At 45.3% G+C, this 20810-nt stretch overlaps 1 protein-coding gene across 2 annotated transcripts in view; it reads right to left on the bottom strand.

The window, feature by feature from the left end:
- RBBP6 (RB binding protein 6, ubiquitin ligase) overlaps window positions 1-17293 on the bottom strand; it is a 44169-nt gene extending 26876 nt beyond the window's left edge. For both annotated transcript variants that reach the window (XM_049789076.1, XM_049789077.1), the window contains exons 1-3: window positions 16733-17293; window positions 6645-6744; window positions 2695-2731 (exon numbers count right to left, since the gene is read on the bottom strand). In XM_049789076.1, the coding sequence (XP_049645033.1) occupies window positions 2695-2731; window positions 6645-6744; window positions 16733-16898 (303 nt within the window). In that variant the 5' untranslated portion in view covers window positions 16899-17293. The remainder of the gene's footprint in view (window positions 1-2694; window positions 2732-6644; window positions 6745-16732) is intronic.
- Between the last annotated feature and the right edge of the window lie 3517 nt (window positions 17294-20810).

Below are 20810 nucleotides of genomic sequence, written 5' to 3'. Positions count from 1 at the left end.
AAACAACAAAATTTATGTTATCAGTGATTTGATTATAAAATGTGTTATATACTGATTTTTAAAAATTCCACTTATAGTATTAAAAAATGATGCACATTGCAGGCATCATTAAAATAAATCCATCGCTCCACATCAATTTGTGGTCTTGCTCTTGTGAGCAAGAACCTGAAATATTTTATGGCACCAACATTTGCTCCAAATTAAAAGGTCCTACAAAATTATTCTGATGTTTATTCATGCATCAAGTACATCCAGCTTTTGAGTATCATCAACATGAAGGATGACTAAGACTAATAGAAATAGCTGCCCTTGAATAGAATTGGCCCGAATTAACTGAAAAACCACATTCAATTCTTACAAGCAGAAGAACACATGGTTTAGTGACTATCTTACTTTGTTTTTATGAACATGTGTGATTTTATTCAATGTCTTTTAACCTAAATAAATGTCAGCAAATGTCTCCCACCAGCAAGTAAATGATGGGGTTAATAAGTTATCTCATGTCTCCATTCAGATAATTCTACTTAAAAAAGACTACTTTTAAAGTATTAAAAAAAAAGAAAAGAGAAACCTAAATAAGCATATACTGCTTCTTGTAGGTGTAATATACAGACATGCCAGGGAACACACAAGGCTAAAAAAATGTTAACTTTATTTATGAACATGTGATCTGTGCTTATACACATGCTAATAAACAAAAAGAAATAATTATTTTCAAGAAATAAAGCTTCATCTGTATTAGTTTAAATACTATATAATGTACTTTATACAAAATGTGTTACATTAACCACTACAGTCACCAGGATAGTCAATCTAATTTGTGCTAGCATTTGGATACATAAAAATCAGCTTTAAACCAATTACCAGCAAAACAGAAACCTGGACAGTTTTTACAGCATTAAGCTTTAAAAAAAAAAAAGAAAAAAAAAAAAAACATAACTCAAAATAGGGGAGAAACACTAAGAATTTTGATCTTTGAACCACTATTTGGTTCCACAAGAACTAAATGCCGTATACTTTAGAGAACAAGTCCAAAGTTCAGATAACTGTTCAATGATCCCAGGTTAGTCAAATGCCTGATATACATTAAAGATCAGTAAAAAGAATAAATTAAACAACAAGCAATACCCTTAAATTCTAAATTAGAACTCAAACATCTACTATTGTGTACAATATCAAACCTGAGCATAAAAAGTTTAGAGAACCATCAGTTAACAAAATCCAATTACTAACCTGTTCTAAAACAATTTCACCCCTACTCAGGAATGTTACTACTTTTTACTTAAAAAAAAAAAAAAAATCAAGATGTGGGCCAGAGGGCGGGCGTTTGCCTTGCATGTGAAGGACAGTGGTTTGAATCCCGGCATTCCATATGGTTCCCTGAGCCAGCCAGGAGCAATTTCTGAGTAACCCTTGAGTGATGCCAGGTGGTGTGACCCAAAAACCAAAACCAAAACCAAAAACAAAAAAAAAATCAAGATGTTACCCTGGTTGGGCCGGGCGGTGGCGCTGGAGGTAAGGTGCCTGCCTTGCCTGTGCTAGCCTAGGACGGAAAGCGGTTCGATCCCCCGGTGTCCCATATGGTCCCCCAAGAAGCCAGGAGCAACTTCTGAGCGCATAGCCAGGAGTAACCCCTGAGCGGCACAGGGTGTGGCCCAAAAACCAAAAAAAAAAAAAAAAAAAAGATGTTACCCTGGTTAATGGAAGTAACCTTTGGTAAACTATAGCTTTCATTTAACTTAAGATTTAATGCAGGGCCAGAAAGATAGATGTGGTCCCCTGTGCCTGCCAGGAGCGATTTCTGAGCACAGAGCCAGGAGTAACTCCTGAGCAATGCAGGTGTGGCCCAAACACACATACCATACCAAAAAAAAAAATTTAATGCAGCATATTAGTATTTTATGAAAAAGGATATTTTAATTGGACAACTGAGCAAAAGACCTTGTATTAAAATTAGAAATAATGTATCCAAATGTATAAAATCATTAAAACACTTATGCTCAATAGGGGTTTCAATTTCAGGCCTTACTTTTTATAATATGAATATAAACAAACAAGCTCAAAATCACCAAATAAAGCAAAAATGAAATTAAAAAAAGCTGCACCAATGGTCTCTGGAAAGTTATTTTCTATTATGTGCTTGGATTTGAAGAAAGCATCAAACTTTACTAGAAGTCTCAAATGTTGCTAATGCTTTTTTCAAAGCCACTAATAAGGCAGAAAAACAAAACAAAAAACTAACAAAAACTAAGTGATACAATGTGAAAATGGCAAAATATACACTCCAAACATTTTTTATTGCAAGAAACAAAAAGCACACAACAGCCTGTACATACATACAAAATACTAGCTATAGACAGACAGATGTAGAACATGTTCTCATGTTCACCAGTGTAAACCTACATGATCTAAAAAGGATCATACATGAACTGTACAACACAATGTCATACAGGGAGAAGGCTATTGTATTCAATATGAAACAGTGTTCTTCTCGGGCACAAACCACCCATTTCTACAAAATAAGTGTGAAATAATGCCATATATCCATATTCAACTGAGCTGTCACAAAAATACATTTTATTTACAACATATACTCTGATCAGTTGATTTAAGTTCTAAAATGATTTACTTCAACGCTATGTTATAAAGGTAAAAACAATGTGTAGAAAGGTGTGAGATTGTGTTTTTACATACTGGTTTTGAAGTTCCCATCACTGGTTCAGATCGACTTCTAAAAGATAAAATGAAAACAGTGCTAGTTATTTATCAGTAGTTATCTGAATACTAAATAATTTAATACTTATCTCCAATCAAGGTTTTAGGAATAGTTTTCCTCCAAAAAATTAAAAAAAAATCAGATTTCTGAATTTTTGAGTACATTACTTTACCTCCCAACCGTTATTTAAGATTGGAGGAAAATCCTGGAGTTGGAGTAAACAGTACAGAGGGTAGGATGCTTGCCTTGCATGCAACCAAACCAGGTTGGAGCATCAACAGGTGTGACCCACCCACACAAACAAAAAATTTCAGGCGCTAAAGCGATAGTACAAGGGATTAGGAATTTGCAAATGGCAATCCCAGCTTGATCCTTGGCACTGATTAACGGCCCCTGAACATGGCCAAGAATGATCCCTAGGTACAAGGTTAGGAATAAGTCCTAACAAGCCGAATATGCTCCACCTGCATACCAAAAAAAGCAGAAAAATGTCTACAAGAAAATCTATAGTAGGGAATTCAGTAGAGTAAAAGTTTATTTATAATAAATGTTCTCTAGGAGATTGTTTAGTTTTTTAATTTGGGGAGGGTCACACCCAGCGGTGCTCAGGTGGCGGCTCCAAGCTCAGAAGTTGGCTCCAAGCTCAGAAGTTGGCTCCAAGCTCAGAAGTTGCTCCTGGCAGGCACAGGTGACATATGGGATGCTGGGATTCTAACCACTGTCTCTACTGGATTGGTTGCTTGCAAGCCAAAAGCCCTACTGCTGTGCTATCTCTCTGAGTTTAGTTTTTTTTTTTTTTTTTTTTTGGGGGGGGGGGTTAGGTCACACCCAGTGGCGCTCAGGGGTTACTCCTGGCTGTCTGCTCAGAAATAGCTCCTGGCAGGCACAGGGGACCATATGGGACACTGGGATTCGAACCAACCACCTTAGGTCCTGGATCGGCTGCTTGCAAGGCAAACACCACTGTGTTATCTCTCCGGGCCCGTGTTTAGTTTTGTTGCAGGAAGGAATTCTTGGCTGGGATGTGGCACAGCGCTGGGGATCAAACCTGAGCCTCCTGCATACAAGAACATATATGGGGGCCCGGAGAGATAGCACAGTGGGCGTTTGCCTTGCAAGCAGCCGATCCAAGGACCAAAGGTGGTTGGTTCGAGTCCCGGTGTCCCATATGGTCCCCCGTGCCTGCCAGGAGCTATTTCTGAGCAGACAGCCAGGAGTAACCCCTGAGCAATGCCGGGTGTGGCCCAAAAACCAAAAAAAAAAAAAAAAAAAAAAAGAACATATATGGAAACAGATTCTCAGTCTGCAGAACTCTATCAGGTTAAATTTTAAGGCTTTCCTTCTTACTGATAGACCACTGATTTATAGCTATAAGCTAACACATTGATGACTATTCCTTTTCCTCTTTGCTTTTATAACACATCCAGCATTACTGGGCACTACTCTCAGCTCCATGATTGGACGTACTTCCTGAAATCATGTGGGTCATGGAGAGCCTGCTGCAGCAAAGTACCTTACCTCCTAGAACTGGCTCTCTAATCTCTGCAAGCTCAGAGATTGAACACAGAAGCCTCACATATGCAGCATGTACTCTACCTAATGCATCCATGTCTGATTCTAAATATGAGAATTTTCATAGAACTATTATTGCCCAGTTTTGTAAAAAGTATAAACAAGAGGGGCCGAAGCAGTGGTGCAAGTGTTAAGGCGCCTGCCTTGCCCCTGCTATCCTAGGATAGACCACAGTTCAATCCCCCAGCGTCCTATATGGTCTCCCAAGACAAGAGCGATTTCTGAGCACATAGCCAGAGTAATCCCTGAGGAAAAAAAAAGTATAAACAAGACTTTTAATGGGGGGTGGGTTGTGGAGTGATAGCACAGCAGTAGGGCATGCAGCCAATCCAGGACAAACTTTTTTTTTGTTTTGGATTTTGGGTCACACCCAGCAGCATTCAGAGGCTACTTTATGCTCAGAAATCGCTCTTGGCAGGCTCGGGGGATCGTATGAGATGCCGGGATTTGAACTACCATCCTGCATGCAAGGCCTTACCTCCACGCTATCACTCTGGCCCCTATTTATTTTTTTTCCAGGATGAACCTTGCTTTGATCCCCGGCATCTCATATGGTCCCTCGAGCCTGTCAAGAGTGATTTCTGAGCATAGAGCCAGGAGTAACTCCTGAGAATCACCAGGTGTGGCCCCCCAAAAACAAAAACAAGACTTTTGGGGCCACAGTGGTGGCACAGCGGTAGGGCTTTTGTCTTGCACAGGCTGACCTAGTACGGACCGCGGTTCAGTCCCCGGTGTCCTATATGGTCCCTCAAGCCAGGAGCAATTTCTGAGCGCATAGCCAGGAGTAACTAACTCCTGAGCATCACTGGGCATGGCCCAAAAACAAACAAAAAAAAGATTTTTAATAAATTAGATTTTGTTAAAAGACCAATAATAATTAACCATTCATTATGATCTGGGGCCAGAGCTTTACAGCACAACAGTAGGGTGTTTGCTTTGCACGTGGTCAACCTGGGACAGACACGGGTCAGCCCCTCGCATCCCATGTGGTCCCTCGAGACTGACAGGAGCAGAGTCAGGTGTAACTCCTGAGCACTGCTGGGTGAGGCCCCCAAATCAAACACCTTAAAAACAAAAACAAACCAACCCCAAAGCCAAAACAAAACAAAAACAAACCCATAATTATGATTTGGATCCCTAAGAAACTGCTATGCTTCAAAAACTAAATTTCAAATATGGAAAGATTGATACTTTAAAATTCTCAAAATGGGGCCAAAGAGATAGCACAGCGGTTGGGCGTTTGCCTTGCATGCAGCCAACCCAGGATAAACTGTGGTTCAAATCCCAGCATCCCATAAGGTCCCCCGAGCCTGCCAGGAGTTATTTCTGAGTGCAGAGCCAGGAGTAACCCCTGAGAACTGCTGGGTGTGGCCCAAAAATCCAAAATAAATAAATAAAATGAAATAAAATTCTAAAAAAATCTATGCTTCAGAATTAAGAATTCTAGCTTCTAGAAAAGTACAAGAAAGCCTAATAAGAAGTATTTTATGTTGGGGCCTGAGAGATAGCATGGAGGTAGTGCATTTGCCTTGCATGTAGAAGGAAGGTGGTTTGAACCCAGCATCCCATATGGTCCCCAACCCTGTCAGTAGCGATTTCTGAGCAACCCCTGAGCACTGCCGGGTGTGACCCAAAAACCAAAAACCAAAAAAAAAAAAAAAAAGTATTTATGTTCAAAGAGTACTTAAGTTGAAGAACTAGATCAATTTTCTTCCCTTGGGAGTACTGGGGTGGGCAACCAAGACCTAATCAGGGTCATATTATATGCCATGAGCTCTGTTTCTTTAAATCATGACCCCGCCCTCCCTTGTTTTGACCACAAACAGTTGAAATTAAGCCTGATGGGGCTTGGTTTATGGGGTCCTGGAAATCTAATCTATATTGGCAGTACGCAGAGTATACTATCTCTCTACCCCAATTTTTAGTATACTTAAGAAGCCCACACAGGCCAGGCGGTGGCGCTAGAGGTAAGGTGCCTGCCTTGCCTGCGCTAGCCTAGGACGGACCGCGGTTCGATCCCCCGGCGTCCCATATGGTCCCCCAAGCCAGGAGCAACTTCTGAGCGCAGAGCCAGGAGTAACCCCTGAGCGTTACCGGTTGTGCCCCACCCCCCAAAAAAAGAAGCCCACACAGAAATAGACTGCTAGTACAATCTTTAACAGTTTAAAGTTTAACTTATCTAGGCTAGGTTAATTGGGGGGGGGGGGAATCAAAGAGAAAAATAAAATTCATGTTTTTATTTTTAAAGAATAAGAACATTAGGATTCAACATTAAGTTTAATTCTAAAATACACCTCTCACAAAAGTATTTTTCATTATTTAAAATTCTACTTTGACAATTTAACATGAGACTCACATAACATATGTCTTGCTTGTAGATTTAACACCTCCAATAGGAATTCTTCTAACAATTACAGATGAATTTTTAGGAATTAGAGCATTATCATCAGTATACTCTGAAAATGAAAAGACAAAGAATTGAATTTCTATCTAAGAAATTGAATAAAGCACAATTCTGAGAATTAGAAAACTTCAAAATGTAGTAGAAATGAATGTAAGGGGCTGGAGAGATAGCGCAGCGATATGCGTTGCGTGCAGAAAGACGTTGGTTCAAATTCCGGTATCCCATAAGGTCTCCCGAGCCTACTGGGGGCTATTTCTGAGAGTAGAGCCAGGAGTAACCCCTGAGCACTGCTGGGTGTGACCCAAAAACCGGAAGAAAAAAAAAAGAAAGAAAGAAATGTAAATAAAAACTCTACATGTTCCTTGCACTTACATTACTGATTACTGTTAGAATTATTTGAATCCCTCATGAGGTTGACATCAAAGTATCAGCAGTTTTTAGTTCTAGCACTTTTACTTCTACTGTTTTGGTTTATTTGAAGGCACATCTGGCAATGCTCAGAGGACCAGATTGCAGTGCCGGGGACTGAACCATGGTTGACTATTCAGCAAAGCAAGCACCTTACCCTGCGGTTCCATTCCATAAGCACCTATTCTCCTAGGAAGGCAAGTCCTTCTCTAGTTTGTTTAGCTAATGATGCTGAAAGCTGAACTATGAGAAACATTTAGTTCTTAAACCTAAGACAAGTTAAAAAAATTTAAATTATTTGAATACAGAAGGATTAAGGGGGCTGGGGAGATAGCATGGAGGTAGGGCATTTGTCTTGCATGTATAAGGTCAATGGTTCGAATCCCGGCATCCCATATGGTTGCCTGAGCTCGCCAGGATTGATTTGAGCATAGAACCAGAAGTAACCCGAGTGCATACCTATATGGTCTTCCAAGCCCACTAAAAGTGGTCCCTAAGTACAAAGCCAGGAGTCAATTCTGCACACAACTGTATGAAGGCCCATTTATTTTTAAGTAGTTTAGAATTATGAGTGAAATACAACTTTGGATAGAATATTTACAGCTTGTTCCTCCATCATGCAGGATTTTAAACAAAAAATGATACTTTACAATAAATAATGTAGGAGTAACTGTCTAACGATGAGGCAACTACTACATGACAGAAGTAGAATCAGGGGGCCGCCAAGGTGGCGCTAGAGGTAAGGTGTCTGCCTTGCAAGCACTAGCCAAGGAAGGACCGCGGTTCAATCCCCCGGCGTCCCATATGGTCCCCCAAGCCAGGAATGACTTCTGAGTGCATAGCCAGGAGTAACCCCTGAGCATCAAATGGGTGTGGCCCGAAAAACAAACAAACAAACAAACAAAAAAACAGAGTAGAATCAAAAATTTTTGTGCTGGGGTGGGAGTGTTGGTGGCTGAAGCGGTAAGGCATCTGCCTTGCCCAAGGCAGCCTAGGATGAACCATGGTTAGATCCCCCAGAGTCCCATATGGCCCCCCAAGCCAGGAAAGGTTTCTGAGCGCATAGCCAGGAGTTAACCAAGTTAAACACTGAGCGTCACCGGATGTGGCCCAAAAACAAAACAAAATTTTTGTGTAGTAGAAACCATAAAGCTTGTGAATGAACTGAACTGGATAGAAATAAAATGAAAAATTCAGTTGAATTCCTGGGCTCCTGGAATTAATTGAATAAACAGTTAAGAAGACAAAGAAGGAAAAGGTATAGATTTTATTTTTCTGCCCTTTTGAACTATTTCAATACAAAATAAAAACAGAACCGCAGGGAAAGGTGTTATAAGTATATGGGCCAGGGTCCTCTAGGAGCAACCCCAGAGTACAGCAGACTCTGGGCACTACTAGGTATGGCCCCCAAACAAACAAAACTAATGGGGGGGGGGGGGGTCCTAGGAGATAACAGGTTTTTGTGGTTGTTTTTTTTTTTTTTTTTGGTTTTTGGGCCACACCCGGTAACGCTCAGGGGTTACTCCTGGCTATGTGCTCAGAAGTTGCTCCTGGCTTGGGGGACCATATGGGACACTGGGGGATCGAACCTCGGTCCGTCCAAGGCTAGCGCAGGCAAGGCAGGCACCTTACCTTTAGCGCCACTGCCCGGCCCGGGGTTTTTATTTTTTTTTTAGTTTTGATTTTTGGGCCACACCTGGAGGGTCTCAGACGTTACTCCTGGCTTGGTGCTAAGAAATCGCTCCTGGTAGGCTTGGGGGACCATATGGGATACCGGGGTCTGTCTGTCTCGGCCACGTGCAAGGCAAATGCCCTACTGTTATCACACTCAGGTCCTCTCCAAGATAACTTATATGGGCTGGAACACTGGCTTTGAAGCCCTGTGTTCAAAGACTCCTTAATACCTCAGCACCCCAATCCAGCACTGAGTTAGTAGTCCCAAAACAAAGGCCAATGAACTTGATGCAAAAACACTCATTTTGGAGCAGTGTTTACAGTGGGGAGGGTGATTCCCATATCCAATATGGCCTCAAGTCTGCCAGGAGTAACTCTTGAGCAATGAAGGGTGTGACCCAAAACTCAACTCCAATCCTATCCCCATATCTCATAGCAGAAACCAGGGCTTACTTTTATTTTTTAGGGTTGTGGGTATGACATGTGGTAGTGCTGGAACTTACTTCTGGTACTCAGAGATCACTCTTGGGGGGGATGGGTTAGCTTCACCCTTGCTACACTCTCAGGACCCCAGAGTTTACCTTTGCGGGGTGTGTCACAACCAGCAGTGCTCAGAAATTGCTTCTGGCAGGCTGGGCGACCATATGGGATGCTGGGAACAGAACCAGTGTCCATCCTGTTTTGGCCTGTTTTCGCCCTACAGCTGTGCTATTGCTTCAGCCCTAGAGTTTACTTTTAAGGTTAGGAATATGCGTGTTAACTTACATTACTCAGTTTTAACTAGTTCTGTTGGTTCTTTCAGTTGTTTCAAACCCACTCCATATGCAAACATTTAAAGCTTTTAAATCTATGTTTACCTATATCAGCCTTTTATTTATTTATTTATTTTGGTTTTTGGCTCACACCTGGCGGTGCTCAAGGGTTACTCCTGGCTGTCTGCTCAGAAATAGCTCTTGACAGGCACGGGGGACCATATGGGACACCGGGATTCGAACCAACCACCTTTGGTCCTGGATCGGCTGCTTGCAAGGCAATGCCTCTGTGCTATCTCTGCCTCTGTGCTATCTCTCCGGGCCCAAATCAGCCTTTTTTTGTTGTTTGTTTTGTTTTTGGGCCACACCCAGTGACACTCAGAGATACTCCTCAGAAATCGCTCCAGGCTTGGGGGACCATATGGGATGCAAGGGGATCTCGGTCTGTCCTATGTCAGCTGCGTGTAAAGCAAATGCCCTAACGCTGCACCATTGCTCCAGCCCTATATCATCTTATTTTTAATCCTAACACTATTAGTAATTCCTGACCAAATTCAGGAAAAAAATTGTGGGTTTTTGTTTTTTTTTTTTTGTAATTTTGGATCACACTGGCAACGCTCAGGAGTTACTCCTGGCTCTGTGCTTAGTAATCCTCCAAGCAGGCATGGGAGACCAACCATATGGGATGCCGGGACCACCTTCCATCCTGAATCAGCTGCGTCCAAGGCAAATGCCCTACTGCTGTGGTTCTCTCTCCGGCCCCAGGAAATGTTTTTATATTTCATGTAGCAAGCTTTATTTCACAAGCAGAGGGGTGTCATTTACTAGAAGCGCAATTATTAAGTTATGACAGTTCCAAAACCAAACAATCAAACTTCTGAGTATTAAAAACACAAGGGGCTGGGGCAGGCGAGATAGCATGGAGGTAAAGCATTTGCCTAGCATGCAGAAGGATGGTGGTTCGAATCCTGACATCCCATATGGTCCCCTGTGCCTGCCAGGGGTGATTTCTGAGCGTAGAGCCAGGAGTAGCCCAAGTGCTGCCGGTGTGACCCAAAAACAAAAAACAAACAAACAAAAAAAAACCACAAAGAGGACTCTTCCCCACACTCTCAAGGGGTGCTAGGGATAAGCCCAGCTCTAAGGTTTGGGTTATTTCTGGTGGTGCTTGGGGAGAAACCTTGTGATACCTGGGTTCTAGCATGTATGTGGCTAAGCCAGTGAGCTCTTTCTGGTCCCTAGAGGGGAGATCTCATTTTATTTTAAGGTTTTTTTGGTTGTTGTTGTTGTTGTTGTTGTTTTGGACCACGGTGCTCAGGGTTACTCCTGGCTCCGCACTCAGAAATCGCTCTTGGTGGGGCCAGGCGGTGGCGCTGGAGGTAAGGTGCCTGCCTTGCCTGCGCTAGCCTAGGACGGACCGCAGTTCGATCCCCCGGCGTCCCATATGGTCCCCCAAGAAGCCAGGAGCAACTTCTGAGCGCATAGCCAGGAGTAACCCCTGAGCGTCACAGGGTGTGGCCCAAAAACAAACAAAAAAAAGAAATCGCTCTTGGAAGGCTCGGGGGACTATATGGGACGCCAGGGATCGAACCTGGTCCATCCTGGGTCAGCTGTGTGCAAGGCAAATGTCCTACCCTAATGCTCTGGTCCCTTGTTAAATTTTTAAATCTACGCCAGGGCAACAGCACAGTCAGTGCTTGTCCGTGGCCAACTGGGTTTAATTCTCGGTATCCCATTCCCTTGAACCTGCCAGGAGTAATTTTTTTGGGGGGTCACACCCATTTGACGCTCAGGGGTTACTCCTAACTATGCACTCAGAAATTGCTCCTGGCTTGGGGGGACCATATGGGAAGCCGGGAGATCTAACCGCGGTCCGTCCTACGCTAGCGCTTGCAAAGCAAACACCTTACTAGCACCACCTTCCCGGCCCCCAGGAGTAATTCTTGAGGACAGAGGCAGAAGTAACTCCTGAGCATTGACGTGTGGCCCAAATAATAAGTTTTAAAATTTAATTTCAGAGCCATGATTTACTATGTTATTGACAGCTGGGTTAGAAATATAATGTAGGGGCTGGGCGGTGGCGCTAAAGGTAAGGTGCCTGCCTTGCCTGCGCTAGCCTTGGACAGACCGCGGTTCGATCCCCCAGTGTCCCATATGGTCTTCCAAGCCAGGAGCAACTTCTGAGCACATAGCCAGGAGTAACCCCTGAGCGTTACCGGGTGTGGCCCAAAAACCAAAAAAAAACAAAATTGTACATGGATTCTGTCTTATTTATCTTAATGTTCTTTGGCTGAAATTTCAAAGTTAAGATATCAGCAAGGGGACTTCTGAGAATTATGTTATGGGTGATTGTCCTTCCACTGTAACTTTACCTTGTCCTCTTTCTTTGCACCCTTGTTCTCATAATAAATAAATAAATAAATAAATAAATAAATAAATAAATAAGAAATATAATGTAGCACCAATCCCATCACCAGAATCAACTTCTCTCCACCAGTGAGTGACTGCCCTCAACTTCAGGACTAGTATGATAGTAGTGTGATTGCCTTGCATGTGTCTGACCCTGATGTGATCCTCAGCATACTACATGGTGCCCCTGAGCACCACTGGGAGTAATTCCTGAGCAGAGTTGGAAGTAAACCCTGAGCATTGGCTCCTGAGCAGCATCAGGTGTGAACCAAAAACTTTAACACACACACTGCACGCAGAAAAAAAGTTTCCCAATTGGATAATCGTTCAAGTAAAATCTAAAAACAGGGCCGGAGAGATAGCATGGAGGTAGGGTGTTTGCTGAGCATGCAGAAGGAAGTATAGCCCCGAATCCTGGCATTCCATATGGTCACCTGAGCCTGCCAGGAGCGATATCTGAGCGTAGAGCCAGGAATAACTCCTGAGTGCTGCTGGGTGTGACCCAAAATCCAAGGGAAAAAAAATCTAAAAACAAAGGGCCGGACTGGTGGTGTAAGCAGTAAGGCGTCTGCCTTGTCCGGGGTAGCAGCCTAGGACAGACCTCAGTTCAATCCCCCAGCGTCCCCATATGGTTCCCAGAGGCAGGAGCGATTTCTGAGCAAATTGCCAGGAGTAACCCCTGAGCATCACAGGGTGTGGCCCAAAAAAAAAAAAAATAAAGCTCTAATAATCCAAACAATATAATAAGTGTCAGACTGAGTTTTAAGACTAAATGAGTGCTTTTTTTTTCTTTTTCTAAGCCAGTCAAATTGAGCAGGGGGGGGGGTTATATACCAACTTTTGTGATACATTAATTTCTGATAAACCACTGCCATCGGACCAGCCAAATGAGTGTTTCTTTACACTTTTCTCACTATGATCTATTCTGGATCCCTCCCCGCTCCGTTACTCCAGGCTCTGCATTCAGGAATTACTCCAGGGGTCAAAGCAATAATAGTCAACCAGAGCTCAGTCCCTGGTACCCCATAAGGTCCCCACATGGTAGGAGTTATCCTTAAAATCACCAATATTCCCTGAGCATCACTGAATGTGGCCAACCCCCACCCACCCATTACTGCTGACAAAGTGGGGTTGGGGTGGGACAGAGAGAATGATACCACATGGGATGCTAGGGTTGAATACAAGTTGGCCACATACAAGGCAAGTAGTGCCCTAACATGCTATACTATTGCTCCAGTCTTTGTGAATCCTTTTTGCCCAAGAAATTTAATGAGACCAAGCTTATAAGTATAAACAAACAGGCATACAAAATCATTTACTTATAATAATTTAAAAAAAATTTTTGGGGGGCCATACCTGATTGTGCTCAGTCATCACCACCCATGTGGGGTGCTGTGGACTGAAGGCAGGCTGAAAATATGCAAGGCAATTGCATGAACCCTCAAAAATAACTTCTCACAACCATATGCTCCAGATATATGGTATGGCAACAAAGACTTAAAGGAGCGAGGGTCTGAATGGACTGATGTTTGTTAACCTCAACATGGGGCTGGAGTGATAGCACATGGTAGGGCATTTGCCTTGCACACAGACAACTCAGGATAGACTCCATTCACTCCCAAGTATCCCATATGGTCCCCCAAGCTGTTCAGAAGAAACTTCAGAGCACAGAGCCAGGAGTAACCCCCTCCCCCCCAGCACAGCTGGGTGTGGCCAAAAACCAAACAGAACCCAACCTCTGCTGGAGAGATAGCATAGGAGGTAGGGCATGTGCCTTTCATGCAGAAGGACAGAGGTTCAAATCCCGGCATCCCGTATGGTCCCCCAGTATGCCAGGAGCGATTTCTGAGCGTAGAGCCAGAAGTAACCCCTGAGCGCTGCCAGGTATGACCCAAAAATCAAAAACCAACCAAACAAAAAAAACCTTCTGCACCCTGGGAAAAAAAAAATAAATTAAAAAAATAGCTCATCAAATACTAGTTTCACAAGATACTTTTTCTATTCCAGTGTCATTTTGTTTCTGGTTGAGGACAGTGCTCAGGGGCTGGTTTGCTGGCTCACTCACTGTTCAGGTTTTGATCTCAGCACTGCTTGGGGCTCCCTCTGTGGTACCAGGCATTAAATACAGGCCCTCCCACATGCACTCTAGCCCTTTGAGCTAGGCCAGTGTAATTCCTGATCCAAATATACATGCATATTAAGAGCCTTGTAACAATACAGAGAGTGTGCAAATCTTTCACACAAAGTTCAAAATGAAGCTGTATGTGTGCAAGGGGTAAGGGACTGGGGCTGAGGAGGAAGAAACAAAAAAGTATGGAAGTTCACACATGAATAACCTGTCTAGAAATAATGGCTAGACATAAAGAGGATTCTGTAGTTTGAAACACCAACTTAAGAGTCCGAAAACATGAGTAGATTTCCACAATGGTAAAGAAATGTTCTCTAGAAACAAGGTAGAATATTTCAAACAAATTTAAAACAAAGAAATCCAGTTTAGCAGTCTATCCTCAATTATCTTCTACCTATGAAGCTATAAACATTTATCTTATATTTTTAATTCACTTCTAGTGATAAACCTAACTGGCATTTAACTGCCCTGTGACATTGAAATACTTTTCCACAAAACTCAGACTTGTCCTTTACAATCTCAATGGCAGTTTTGGGGCCACACCAGGCAATTCTCAGAAATCCTGAGCCACTCCTGGTGCCAAGGGAATGCCAGGAATCAAACCAGGGAGGGCCACATGCAAGTCATGCACCCTCCCCTCTGTGTCATCTATCACTCTGGCCTCTCAATGATCTTTTCTCCTCAAACCTTAAGGTGTGATAAAATAAAATACCTTCCCCTCTCTAAAGATCCTTCTCTTTCTTCACCATTCTAATCCTAGCTCTTTCTCCAGCAAGAATGGCCAACAGAGAGAGTAAAGAAACATGCTCTCAGAAAAAAAAAAAAAAAAAAAAGCCCATTCCTGGGTTTTCAGGGCTTACGGAAAATGTAGCAACTTTTTAAGGCCTAGAAATTAAGTAGCACAAATTGGCAAACATGAAATCTTCCCCTTTGATGCAACTAACAAAAATTGTATTTAATCAGCTGAAAAGATGGACAAAGCCTAAAATTAAGTTGCCTCATACTTCAGTAAAACAAGAAGCTTGACTGATGGGGCAGGAGAGAAAGCACAGCATAAGGCTGTGCTTACATGCAGCCGACACAGGATGAGCCCGGGTTGATTCCAGGCATCCTATATGGTCCCCCCAGCCTACCAGGAGTAAGTGACTTCAGAGCTTAGGTCCAGGAGTACTAGGTGTGGCCCAAAAAATAAAAACAAACAAACAAACAAACAAAAAACTCAGCCTCTAACATTCTAATTTCAACTATATTTTCAGTCCTCCCCTTTTCTAAGTATCATCTCTCTTAAAAAAAAACAAAACAAAACAAAAAAAAAACAACCCAAAAGCTTTATAAATCTGTATGTATTGACAATGTGGCTTCAATGGTACATTATTTTCCTGAAGGTATATGTTCCAAAAATATTTTTAAGAGTAATTTCTCAAATGTTCTTGACCACCATCAATTGCCGGCTCCCTTACGAGTGGGAAACCACATAATTATAATCACCAAAGACTCACAGGGGATTCCTCAAGTAGTGTACATTTAATAAAGCAGGAAGCAGAAACTATTCTTATATCAAGAATAAAGCCTGTCATTCCTTAATGAATATGTTGGGGGGGGGTCATGCTTTTATCTGGATACAAATGAAAAACGATGCATTTACGTGGCAGATTTAGTTATCGAACTATATATATATATATATATATATATATATATATATATATATATATATATAGGCTAGAAGTGGGCAACCCTCTAAACAAGAACTTTCTCACAACTTTATCCAAATGTAGTCATTAAGATAGCCCAACCAAATTGGAATCTCTCTACCTTTCCTCACTCCATTATGACCTACTAAAAACCACAGTAGCATGCGTTTACTGAAAAGAAGCAGTCATCGTCTCTCCCCCACACCAAATCATTCTAGTACCAATCTAGCAGCAAGTACTACTTCCCAAAAGAGAAATGTGAAGTTTTGCTCTTGATTCAACCTCGTGAGAAACAGGATGAAATAAGAATGGAGTTGGTCCCATTTGGGGGGGGTCATCTCAAGTTCCCAAAGCCAATTCCCATATGAAAGCCGGTCTTACATGAAACCCTAAAAGTGTTTAAGCAAGGAGCCTTCCCTTTCACAGTACAGGCAAGCACAAAGTGAAGAAAGGGGACTTGGAGATAGAAACACAACATTTGCCATGAACCTCCCCCAAAGATACTGGAAGGATCAAAAACTGGATCCTCTTCTTCACCCCACCCCCGCCCCAAAGAGGCCTTTGCTCCGGTGCAATTACCATCATAGTTTCTGATGAGTGTCAGTGAGGTAAGAAACCATAAAAAACAGGTTAAATTATGCCACCGGGCGGCAAAACTTCCCACTCCAGCCCCACTCCACCAGAACCTCCCATGTCTAAATCGGTGGCAAGAGAGTGGGTGGGTGGGTGGGATAATCCAACCATAGGGCAGTCTGAGATAATCCTATCCCATACCAATCCAAGTTGCAGAAAACTGAATGCTCTTCAGGGAAGGTAGGATGCACCCTCACCCGGTGCAAAGTAGTGCGCGTCCCCCCACCCTCCCCACCTCCGTAAGATCTTGTAAGACTGCAGCAAACCCCTGTGGGAGCTAGCGGTGACGGATCCCCCCCCAATCTCCTGGCCACCCTCCAGCCAAGCCGAGTGGCCTTTCCTTACCTTCTTTCGTCTGCGCGTTGGTGATCTGCAGGTCGCAGTCGGCCGCTTTCAGCTTCTCTCTCCCCATAATCTGCTTCTTTAGGTCGCAGAGGGAGATGTGCAGCCCATCGAAGGTGACAGTATCATAGTTGAGTTTGGAAGAGAATTTATAATGCACACAGGACATGGTGGCCCCCAAAAGGAGAAAAATAAAAAAAAAATAATAAAAAAAGCCTAAAGGTTTTCAGCGAGGAGACGTGGACAAACGGCTCAAGAGATGTGTATTTATCAACGGAAAAGAGCAAAATAGGTATACACACAAGACACGCAACGAGACACTCGAGGCCTTAGGGCTTTCAAAACACCGCCCCCGAACCCACAAAGCTGGGGGGGGGGTCAGTGGTGGTGGTGATGGTGGAAGGGTTCGAGAGAGACAATGATCCGGATCAACCCCACCGTACCTCACCTCCCCCCCGCAACTCTCAATGACTTCATGAGGGAAGGCGAAGGCGGCGGCGGCCAAGAGCGGGGGGAGGAGGCAGGCGGGCAAAGTGGGGGTGCGCAATGGAAGAAGGGAGATCCAGCAGCAAACGGGCACAAACAATGTCACCCTGCTGGGTCCCCCCTTAGCTCATGCTAAGGAGGCCGGCAGGAAGACTCAATGGAGGGGTTCGGATCGGGGGTGGGTGGGAAGTTGCAGTCAGTAGTTAGCAAGGAGGGGGATCAGTCCACGTTTTCAGAGTCCGGATGACCCCGCAGGGTCAGGGGTCCATAGCGAGGCCGACCTCCTCCCGGCGGGCGGGTCGGGTCGGGTCGGGTCTGTCTCGCTCTCGGGAGACTAGAAGAAGGCGGACGGGGGGAGGGAAGGGGAGGTGGAGTCCTCTCTCTCTGGCCTCCTTCTTCTCCTCCACCTCCTCCTCCTTCTCCTCCCGGCTTCGGGACGAGCAGGCGTCGGCTGCCCCGCAGGCCCAGGCCCCCGGTCCCGGCCCCCCGCCAACCCCCGCTCAGCCACGCAAACGCCCCCGCGGCGCCTGGAGGCGAGGCGAGGCGAGGCCGGGCCGGGCCGGATCGGGCGGCCACGAATGGGCCCGACCGAGCGGAGACACCCGGCACCGGCCGCCCCCGGCTCGGCTCCGCCTCCCGCCGCCGAACAAAGCCGGGCTCGGGCTCGGGCTCGGGCTCGGGCTCAGGCTCAACTAGGCCGCGAGGCTTCCTTCCGCACCAGCCCGGGCGACTTCGGCTAGGCCTGGCCTGGCCCGGCCGGGCGCTGCCTTTCCTCCGGCTGCTCCTCCGCGCTTCTGGCTTCGGGCTTCTGGCTTCTGGCTTCCCGTCGCCGGGCGGCTCCGGGCTGCGCTGCGCTGCGCTGCGTGTCGGGCCTGGAAGGGAACAACGCGCCGCGCAGGCTCCCTCCCGTCTCGGGCTTTAGAGGTTCAATTCAGTTCTGGTCTTTTCCTCTTCCCGACGGGACCGAGCACCCGCCGCCGGTGCCGCCGTGGTCGTCGTCGTCGTCCTCGCCGCCGCCGCCGTCGCTCTCGGGCCTACGCGCCGCGCCGGAGACACCTACCTCCAGGCCCAGCGCTACTATGGCGGACGCGGCCTGGCTTGCGGGCGGGCGCCCCACTCCGGGGTCTCTTAAGCAGGGACCGCACGGGCGGCGGCGCGGGGCGGGGCTGGCGCGCGCCTCGGAGGCGGGGCGGGGCGGGGCCTGGCGACGTCACAAAGCGCCGCGCCGCGTCGCGCCCACGTGACCCACTCCTCCCCACCCCCCCACCCCGCGCTTTGTCCGCGCCCCGAGCGCGGAACCTGAAACTCGGCCCCGAGACCCGGGCGATACCATTGCGACCCTTCCGGGTAAGGGGAGGAAAGGAAAGGCTGCTGGGAGGACCGGCCCATTGCGGCGGGCCTGGTAGGGGTGTGGCGGGGAGCTGCCATTCGTAGACCTGACTGTTTGTGACACCCGGCCCGCCGGGCCCAGCGACGGGAAGCGAGAAGACGGCCTAGGATAGGCAAATGGCGACGCTGGCCCAGGATAGCCATAGAGCCCCATCTTTCTCATGAAGTGGATGGTTGCTCTGTGAACATTCTCCCTGTCCCTTTCAGGTCTTCAGGGTGATTGAGATCTTCCTACAGGGAAATTGGGGAGCACTGCACCCCTTCCCCATCTCCATCCCCTGGCTAGAACTGATAACAAGCACCACTGTAAATATGGATCAAGGCCCTTAACTGCGCTGCCAGCGGGACCAAATGCTTTATAAACAACTGCCAGGCTCTAGAGCCCAGATCTTGGAACCTGAGCCATAAGATTCTAGACTAAGGGCCGGGAAGGTGGCGCTAGAGGTAAGGTGTCTGCCTTACAAGCGCTAGCCAAGGAACGGACCGCGGTTCGATCCCCCGGCGTCCCATATGGTCCCCCCAAGCCAGGGGCGATTTCTGAGCACATAGCCAGGAGTAACCCCTGAGCGTCAAATGGGTGTGGCCCAAAAACCAAAAAAAAAAAAAAAAAAAAAAAAGATTCTAGACTAGACTGAATTCCTCGAGGCCTCAGTTTCCTGGGCCGTCAAATGACACAGAGAGCAGTCTTTGATTTTAGTAGAGTGTTAGTGATGATACATGGATAAGGACACATTTCTTTTGTGTATTCATCTATGTATCATCACGCTATTGTGCTGGACGCCAGGGTTCCACGTGTCTCAATAAATGTGGCTGAATAAATGTCCCTTTAACATCCTGGACAGCTCAACAGCCCCAATGTGGTCAGCACTACCATTATCTCCAACTGACAGATGAAGTAACTGACAGAGCATGCGCTTCCCAAATTGGCAGCATCAGGAGGACGTTTGCCCGGTCCATGGTCCCTAATCTCAGCCCTAGTTACCAAAGCTGGGCTGTGTGTCAAGAACCTGCTCTATGAATTAGAACCACTTTTTTTATGGGACATAAATCATTTTGACATCTATAAAATCCACAATATCGTAGAATTTGCATTCATACCCTAATAATCATTGTCCATTTATAATCATCCTCTCTAGATCTGAGTGATAGTTCAGTGGGGAGGCACTTGCTTTGCATGTGGCCAACTGAGGTTCCATCTCAGCATCCCATATTGTCCTGTCCCCCAAGTACCATCAGGAATAATTCCTGAGCATTTCTGAGTGTACACACACACACACACACACACACACACACACACACACACACACACACAAATATTTTTAGATATTTGTCTAAAAATTTATAGGCTGTGCACAGGGAAGTTAAAACAACCAAGAAGTAGCAAAGATTGGGGGCCAGAGTGATAGCGCAGCAGTAGGGCATTTGCCTTGCATGTTAGCTGTCCCAGGACGGACCTAAGTTCTGTCCTCCGAGTCCCATATAGTCCCCAAGCCAGGAGCGATTTCTGAGTGCATAGCCAGGAGTAACCCCTGAGTGTCACTAGGTGTATCCCATAAACAAACAAAAATAAAAAGAAGTACAAAGATTGAGTAGGATTTCCTAAATACACATCCCATAGACTGGGAAAGCATATAGAAGTTAGGGCATTATCTAATAGGACTTGATTCCCAGCTCCACACAGTCCCACACAGTCCTACACAGTCCCAGCTATCTGGGTGTGTCCCAGGAGGCCCCTAACACTACAGGAGCTGAACAGTACCATGTCTCCAGGCTTTGCACCACACATCCTGCCTCCATAAACAACAACAAAACTTCAAATACTCACTGAACTTGGTTTTAATTCAAATATCATCTTTTCAGAAGTCTTCCTAAGAATACTTGATTTAAAGGATGAACATCATTCTCTAGCTCTTTCATTTTTCCTTCATACACATTACTTGACAAAGGTATATGTTTATTTGATTTTGGGGGGGGGTGGTCACACTGGCAGTGCTCAGGGGTTACTTGGCTCTGCGCTCAGAAATCACTCCTGGCAGGTTTGATGGACCATATGGGATGCTGGAAATCTAACTGGGGTCTGTCCTGGGTTGGCTGTATGCAAGGCAAATGCTTTACTATTGTGCTATTGCTCCAAGTCCCTGTTTTTTTTTTTTTATCTTAAACTTACTTGGACTTAGATTTATTGGACTTCGCTTTATTTTCTATG

The sequence above is a fragment of the Suncus etruscus genome, chromosome 15 (genome assembly GCF_024139225.1).
Source record: "Suncus etruscus isolate mSunEtr1 chromosome 15, mSunEtr1.pri.cur, whole genome shotgun sequence".
In the NCBI taxonomy this organism is placed as follows: domain Eukaryota; kingdom Metazoa; phylum Chordata; class Mammalia; order Eulipotyphla; family Soricidae; genus Suncus; species Suncus etruscus.
This window is presented reverse-complemented; position numbering and strand designations above follow the sequence as displayed.